At 52.1% G+C, this 8802-nt stretch overlaps 1 protein-coding gene across 1 annotated transcript in view; it reads right to left on the reverse strand.

Annotated features, from left to right (window-relative positions):
- The window catches only part of LOC119110141 (melanopsin), a gene marked incomplete at its 3' end in the record, with an annotated part of 138921 nt that overhangs the window by 26341 nt on the left and 103778 nt on the right, over positions 1–8802 (reverse strand). The window contains exons 5-6 of the mRNA XM_037233912.1: positions 4908–4986; positions 3960–4096 (exon numbers count right to left, since the gene is read on the reverse strand). Coding sequence (XP_037089807.1) covers positions 3960–4096; positions 4908–4986 — 216 coding nt within the window. The remainder of the gene's footprint in view (positions 1–3959; positions 4097–4907; positions 4987–8802) is intronic.

Consider the following 8802-nt stretch of genomic DNA (forward strand, 5'->3'; position numbering starts at 1 on the left):
GAAAAAATGTCACTCGTTTAGGCAGCAGGCATATGGGTTGAGCTTTAGTGCTGGATATGGCGCCAACTCATCGCGCTCTTTACGTAGATAGTTGAAAGAGAGGTGCAGAGATATCGTGTAAACCAGTTTTATTTTAGCTTTAATGTGGCTCCTTGCAGAGCTTGGTGTCTAGCACCTGCCCGGCGTTTACAATCTCCAAAACATGACATATCTTGGCGAGATCATGTTGGGCAGGGTAGAGACAAAACGTTATGTTTTAAGGCCTTTCGACGTTTTGCGACAGCAATTTCCGGAGTAGGGAAGCTCACGTTATCGTGGGGCCGCCCATGCTACCATGAGTTATATTCCCGATGGGTTAATTTCGGCGGGACAGCATGTTTTTGAGGCGGGTTACGTCGGCAGTAGCTGCTTCAAAGGCAGAGCTTACTGCCCCTGCCTGCAGCAGACATCTCGTCAACGCCTGCAATGATTTGCTGACTGCGATCAGGTGCAGCAAATGTGGGACCTTTGCTACGCAGTTGGGAAATTAAACTTGGTTTTCAACGATGTACAATATCTGATGCTGTTTTGTTTTATCAGGCCGGATATGCCTTTTTCGTTGCTTACCGTATCGGGATGAGGATCAAGTGTAACAACTCCTTCACTCCACCAAAGCAGAAAAGTAAAAGGATATAGGGGCAGATGTGAACCCATGAGTAACGAATATGAATGCATCACTGAAAAAACGGCAGTACTTCACGGTAATGCAAATTTAAAAGCCCATGTTCAATGCTGTACAAATATGTCGCAGATCGTTGCATAACTGCAAATTAATTGCATACTTCATTGCACTGTACAACATTGCATAAATTTTTACTAATGGGCTATGACCGCACTTAAGTGGGAACTGTGATGACGGACTTAAATATATAAGGAAAAGAGATGCTATTTATCATCCTTTAAACAGTGCTGGCCATTAAAGGTTAACATCATGGCATCGGACAGCTCCATCAAGCCTAATCCTGGCTTTTAAGCCGCTCTGAACGTTTTCCTAACTTCCCGAAATCGATGTTGAAAGACCCCTCTTCAAAACTAGATCAAAACTTTATGATCTCAGAAACTCCTTGAGCAAAGACCTAAGACCGGTAAAATCCTTCGGCCCCTGTTAAAACTATCCAAGATCTCAGAGGATCCTGCAATAACCTTTCTAAAAAGATCCAGGATCTTAGATCTTGAAACCAGACCTTAAAGGCCCGACTCCGGTTCAGGGATACCGACAGCCGCTGGGATGAGTGATCGGGGAGACTGGTGTCCGGGTGTGATCGGGGAGACCGGTGTCCGCTGGGGTGAGTGATCGGGGAGACCGGTGTCCGGGGGGGTGAGTGATCGGGGAGACCGGTGTCGGGGGGTGAGTGATCGGGGAGACCGGTGTCCGCTGGGGTGAGTGATCGGGGAGACCGGTGTCCGCTGGGGTGAGTGATCGGGGAGGCCGGTGTCGGGGTGGTGATCGGGAGAGACGGGTCCGCTGGGGTGAGTGATCGGGGAGACCGGTGTGCTGGGGGTGAGTGATCGGGGAGACCGGTGTCCGCTGGGGGAGTGATCGGGGAGACCGGTGTTGCTGGGGTGAGTGATCGGGGAGGCGTGTCGCTGGGGTGAGAGTACTGGTGTCCGTTGGGGTGGGTGATCGGGGAGGGGACCGGTGTCGGCTGGCGTCAGGCCATCTATCCAAGACGCAGGATGCTGGCGGCGATGGAACTACGAAAATTCGACAGCAGAGGCTACAGATGACGACCCTCTGATGAAGACCTCATCACTCCGAAAACGGAGTGTCATCAGCGGACGGCTCCAGGGTGACGCCCTCAGGTGAGGATCCCTTACTCCCAGATGGGGGAGTCATCAGCGAACGGTTCCACATGACCACCCTCTGGTGAAACTATCATCGCTCTCCGATGGGATGCCATCAGTGGACGGCTCCAGATGACGCCCTCAGATGAGGATCCATTACTCCCCGATGGGGTGTCATCAGTGGATGGCGCCATTGGTTGATCAGATGTCCTCATCGCTGGACGAAACACTGTCGTACAGGATTACTGATCTATAATGATTACTGATCACTGACCTATAATGATTACTGATCACTGATCTATAATGATTACTGATCACTGATCTATAGGACATCCACGCCTCAAAGTGTGGTTCCATGATACATACGTACGCCTGCAAGCGTCAAGAAAATTGTTCATGTGCAATAATCCCCTTCGTGAGGCCTTCTCTCCAGGCAAGTTGTTCTGTGGCGAGTGTTTTGTTGTTAGACGGCTCAAGCAGTAAGCCAGTTCACGGAACCAGATGGCGGCTCCCCACCGACATCAGGTAATTAAGCGCTCCAAACCATCAGCCCGGCTCATTAAGAAACAGTCAGCAAACACATGTCGGGGACTTCATGATATGACATACGTTTTGGAACATTTTATGCTTCTGCTGATTCAAGTACGTTTATCAGATAGATAGCGTGCACACGTCAGATGATGTCATCGTTAGATCGACCGCCCGCTGATGGCGATCAGCGTCAACATGCAGTCCTGGTCATTGAGTTGCTCATGCTGTCTTAAGCACTTATTTCCTGATGCTTCTCGGGTGCATGCTGACAAATAAATCGGCTTTCGAAGTGGATAAAAATCACCGAAGCGGGCCACGGTGTCAGGGACAATTGGATAAAGTAGGCGATTTAAAGTCCCAATCCTTTTCATTTTCAATTTCGGGTTGCTACTACCCGGGAAGGCTATATCCGGTTGTGGAAATAAGCACAGCTTACCTTCTCCCGGCCATCATCTCAGCGCTAGTCAATGCCCAGATCCTCTCGCAGATCCGGTATTGCATCTCAGTATGTGGTAACGATACGAGAAAGACCTTCTCCTACAGATAAACACGGATTACTCCGCGAATGCAATTTTCGGCCGCCACTTAACTCCGTCATTCACCGCATCCGGTCAGCAGACTGGGCCAATTCAGGCCGGAGGGCCGGATCAAGCACCATACACCGTGTCTCGCCTAACACACAAGCCATCTCGGTCAGGCAGCGGAGCCGGCTGCAGGCCTCCACACCGCTGCGGAGACACGAGACCTGCCCGCCCACTGAGCTAATCACGGGGGTGTCCCAGCCCCACACCGGCAGCGGAGCTGGCTGTGGGCCTCCATACCGCTGCGGAGGCACGAAACCTGCCCGCCCACTGCGCTAATCACGTGGGTGTCCCAGCCCCGCACCGGCAGCGGAGCTGGCTGTAGGCCTTCATACCGCTGCGGAGACACGAGACCTGCCCGCCCATCGAGCTAATCACGGGTGTGTCCCAGCCCCGCGCCGGCAGCGGCATGAGCGTGTCAGCTGTCCTGGTCGCCACGCTGTACAGCTCGCTGCCGCCCCAACCATCGCGGCCCGCGGCGCCTCTCGTTAATGGCCGCCTAAGGTGACACATTGCCCGAGGTCACGTCTGCCTCGGACGGACGTGTGACGCCGCGGCCCGCGGCGCCTCTGCCCCCCAGGTGATGTCTGCCTCGCACCGACGTATGTTTTCAGGACTGCGCTGGACGTCATGTTATTATGGCCTGCCTATTACGAAATGGATGCGGGTGTGGGTATATTCAGTGATAAAGACACATTTCCCATATTGGATATTGAAACGAGAGGCTCTTACAGACACGGCGACAAGCCAATTGTGTATCGCCAGACAAAGCCTGTTCCTGTATCTGTATATCTTCGGATAACACCACCTGAATGCTTGAGAGATCAGGGTCGAAAAATGTACGAATCATTGACAATGCATTCTCCTCGCATGATGCCTCTTGGCACTTGATCTACATCACGCACCGCAGGGCACCCTCAACGCAGGCTATAGAAACGGAGGGTCTGGAAGCGCATGAGGGGCGAGTAAGCCTGTGCTCACCTGTTCATGACGGGAGAGTACGCAATGATGATGATTGCTCACCTGTCTGATGATGGAAGAGTATGCAATGATGATGACGATGAGAGGAATGATGAAGCCCATGGTGAACAGCAACAAAAAGTACGTCCTGTTGGAGACGCTGCGACTGAAGTAATCCCATGAACAGGACGTGAGAAAACCTGAAACATATACGGCAACAATGACAGAACCGACGACAGCTGTGGGATCATTTGGGGCACTTGTAGACCTGTTCCACGTGTGCATGCTGCAGTGGTTGCTGTTTGCGTTTGCTGTGTATCTAGTAGAAGTGTCTATGCCAAAGAAAATGCAAATCCTACGCATGGTTAATACGTTGAAACTGCAGATCGCTTTCCAATTTTTTAACTGGGTACTCCCAACGTTCCGTCGAAGTTAAAAATCAAGTAAGAAAACTATAGCATACCAAATTTGAACCCCATGAGCAAACAAGAGTTGCATCACACGCACACTAGCGGGGACACTGCTGGTTGAACTCGCATCGTGCGCGGACGCAGACGCAGACGCAGACGCAGACGCAGACGCAGACGCAGGCGCAAACACGGACGCATACGCAGACGCAGACGCAGACGCAAACACGGACGCATACGCAGACGCACGCCCAGACAGACGCAAACGCAGACACACACCCAGACACAGACGCACACGCACACGCACACGCACAGCGGAAACAGACACAGACGCAGACGCAGACGCAGACGCAGACGCAGACGCAGACGCAGACGCAGACGCAGACGCAGACGCAGACGCAGACGCAGACGCAGACGCATACGCTGACGCTGGCGCAGACACAGATGCAGACACAAACACAGGCATAGACAGACACAGGTGCAGGCGCAGGCAGACACAGTCACAGGCGCAGACACAGACTCGGTCACAGGCACAGGTCCTACTCCAAACTCCCTCCAGCGCTAGCAAGCATACTGTTTTGTGCGGTCGTCATCAGCGACTCACCTTCCGGGATGTAGGAGCTCCAGCCGAAGAACGGCGGCAGCACCAGCAGCGTGCAGTACACCCAGATGCCGATGCAGAACTGGAAACAACGCCAACATCCCCGTCAGCTCCGCGTGTAGCAGCGTGACGGTGCAAATGCGGACCGAGAACAAGCTCGTCTCCCACTGCCTGCAAAGTCTCTGCCATGCTTCCCAGGCCTGCACCGCCATCAGGTGCATAGCTAGAGTTTCCCTAATAATGCATGTCACTTTGTCCTACGAATTTGGACCAAACTTCGGCGAAATTGCCCATTATCTAGTCTAAATTTAGTCTACTCTAGTCCGTCCCGATGACCAAGTTGGTGAGTGAGCCTGCCTTCCGATTCACCCACCCGTGGCGAGGCGAGTTAGAGTCGCTTTAGGCGCCCACTTTTTGCCCTTGATGGTAGGGTCCAGGCTCAAACAACAAACACTGCTTAGCGTGAGCTTTGATCCCATAAATCCGTCCATTAAAAATGTTCGGGTAAGATCTTTAAAACAATTATGGTTCACGGGGTGAGATCCCCGTGCCCATTCATCGCTCGCTTCTTCCCTGACTCCCATACAGGGACGTCACTTTATATACTTTGGAAGGACTGACCCCTCCCCCGCCCCAATGCTGACTCGAGATCCCCATGGTTCTCTGAGCCCTGCAATGCACATGAGAGAAGAAGGAAAACTGGGTCAAATACATAGAGGGGTATCTTCTTTAGCATTAATATGCTATTAATTAGGTATCTAAGCACATCAGTATTGGTATCATCATAATTTTTCATCGTGATAATTTTGTACCGAATAACATGCTGTAGGTGCCTGATGTTTTGCCATGTCTCTCCCCTACCCCTTCTTATGTTAAGCCAGTCTGCAAATGTTTGACAAGTGTTTCAAATGATCACGTTTGGAGTGTGGCAGCTTTTAAAAGTACGGGGTGGTCCAGATGAAAGAAGATGCATGTTTTCCCCAAAAGTGGCAAGTATGGCTGTCGTATAACATTGGTTGTGATGGTTGTACAACACCAGCACGGACAGCGGTAGGCATCAGTGATCTTTACGATACATTCAGATGTTCTTCAGATGACATGCCGTATTCTACGCTTTTCGCACTAGAGCGGCTCACATTAACTCGAAATGGGAAGTTATTCATCTGGAAAATTATTTGTAATCCAAGAAATATTAAAACAAGTTTATTTTAGACTTTCAACATAGAGGACGCCAATTCAAGTGGTCAAAATCTGGGGAGATGTCAGTTTTTTGGGGCAGGTTAAGTCACCCTTTTCGGCTAATCCCCCTACCTGATTTGAAAAGTAACGCCCCTGCTTCCATGTCAACGAAATGGCGGTAAGAGAAAATCTGGTGTCGCGTTGCCAAAAGCAAATGCACATGAAAAATGCACGGTATCATGATCGTTGCGTAGGCATGCATTACCCAGCCTCCCATTACCATACATTACCATACATTACCATACATTACATTAATCATTATATTACCCAGGCTTTCTGCGCGTCTCGTCTCTATTTTGGAGACGAGACGCGCAGAAAGGATGAAATGCTGACGGGAGGGGGGGGGGGCAAGCAATATGGCGTCGCTGAAACGGGTGAGCCTCTTCGCAGACTGTGGTAAGTGCTCGCGTCGTGCATGGATCCAGGGGCGCAGTTGGTACTAATTACTCTCACGTTTGCGCGAAGTCCAATTTCTTCTCATATTAACACTAGGTATGTTTTCGCGCATCTGACACACCGCTGGATACAATGCTTGTGTATTGCTTGAACTGGCGGATTCACTACAGCAGTGCCCGTTCACCTTGCGCACTTCTTTGGATGCATTCCATGGGCCCTGAAAAGTGACAGTCTCATGGTCCCTGACGGCCATGGAATGGTGCTAGCCTGATTGTCTCTGACGGCCATGAAATGGTGTTGCCACCATGATGGTCTCTGACAGCTCTGGCATGGCGCCAGCCTGATGGTCTCTGACGGCCCTGGAATGGTGCTACGTTGACGGTCTCTGACGGCCCTGGAATGGTGCTAGGTTGATGGTCTCTGACGGCCCTGGAATGGTGCAAGGTTGACGGTCTCTGACGGCCATGGCGTGGTGCTAGCCTGACGGTGTCTGACGGTCATGGAATGGCACTAGGCTGATGGTCTCTGACACCGTGCAGGCCATGGACAATGTCATTTTCCCCTTTAGGCAACGATCGGCAGCAAGCGTCACCTGGCTCTGAAGCCGTAGACAATTCCCACGCAAACCACCGTGGCACGAGACCATATCCCAAATCGTTCCGCAGCTGTCAGAGCAATCTCCCAAGAGTTCAACAACCTCCAAGCGGCGCCTACGTAATGCGAGGCGGAGGTTCCGGGAGAAGAGTCGCTGATGTCATGAACCCGCACCCGGGCACCTCGTCCGAAGAGATCTCATGCGCATTAAGCGCGGCCTTAATGCGAATAGCATCGGCCGTTGCGCGCCCTGAAGCCAGGCCAGGACGGCGATACGTCTCACTTCTGCAACAGCATGACGTCATGACGCTGCCGCGACCCCCGCACAAGATTTATGGGCTTGTAGGCAGGCTTCTGCCGGGGTCCCGGAGGTCTCGTCTGTGAGGAACACCCCAAAAGACGTGTGAGACGGGGGGGGGGGGGGGGCAAAGCGTTGGCTGCTCTAAGGTTCAAGACCTCGTGAACCCTAGAGAATTCTGCAATGATGAACAATGTAAGACTTGGACCCAACCTTACCTGACCTTAACCTTAGTTTCGAAAGTTAGTGTTGCGTGGCCCGGACGGTCCCCTACGCTTATGAATCAACGTAATCGATCGAAACAAGACAGACCGAAGATGTGGTGCAAAATTCGTTTCACCCGTGCTTCTGCTTGCCTCATTCGTTCCGTTTCCCGTCCGGTTCAAGAGAGCCCCAGCATTACGCAATTTTTTTCAAGCGCATTACCCTGGATGCCGTACTGAAGCACGCATTTAGTACGATGTCTCACATCCAAGGGATTCTGAGAGCTCATTAGCCCAATTAAGCTCCCTGGCCTTTGGATATTTACGCAGCGCATTGCGTGGGGTGACTCTGTGAGAATGGTGGGCTAGAATACCTTCACTTCCCTCCCTGACCCTCTTATCCGTCAATGAGGCAACGCACATTGTGTGCGCGCCGTAAAGCCCGACGCTGCACACCCTGAAGACAGCGCCAGGCCGGTCAGAGCCAGGCAGGCGTCACACATAGGCGGAACCCTCGACTTTCACATATAGCCTCGGACAGACAGACGGACAGAGAGGTCAGGGCGCCCGCAGCTGCCATAGCCCGCCAACACCAGCATCGATTCGAGCGGGACGGCACGTGTCGGCCGCGTCGAACGCCTCTCCGTGTCAATGACACGCCTGGCGAGGTACCGCCGGGAGATGGCGAGAGGGGGTTTGGCCTCTCGGTGTCAATGACACGCCTGGCGAGGTACCGCCGGGAGATGGCGAGAGGGGGATCTGCCGAGTCTTCTGCAGACAGCAATGGCTGATGGGACGAGCGAGCGAACAAATGAACGAGGGAGTTGGGGATGGAAGTGAGAGAAATGGAGGAGGTTGGGGGGGGATGGGGAGAAACAGTGGGCCAAAGAAAATGGATGGGGGAGGGACAAGAGAGACAGGCACGAAACCAGATGAAAAGATGCAAAGCAACACTTTAAGGATGATTCAGATAAGACATTATAACTTGGCCTCATCCTTGGTAGGTTAAAAACGCAACGAGCCAGAGCAAACTATAAGTATCAGTAATTCAAAAACCTTTACCTCACTTGATGTTCTCAATGAAGGCAAACATCACGTTTACAGCATGGCTTCTAAAACGATCGGTTTGATCTTTGTCCAAAAACGATTTGCACCTTGGTCGGCGTAT

This window comes from Pollicipes pollicipes, unplaced genomic scaffold, assembly GCF_011947565.3.
Source record: "Pollicipes pollicipes isolate AB1234 unplaced genomic scaffold, Ppol_2.1 Scaffold_1600;HRSCAF=1878_pilon_pilon_pilon, whole genome shotgun sequence".
Classification (NCBI taxonomy): domain Eukaryota; kingdom Metazoa; phylum Arthropoda; class Thecostraca; order Pollicipedomorpha; family Pollicipedidae; genus Pollicipes; species Pollicipes pollicipes.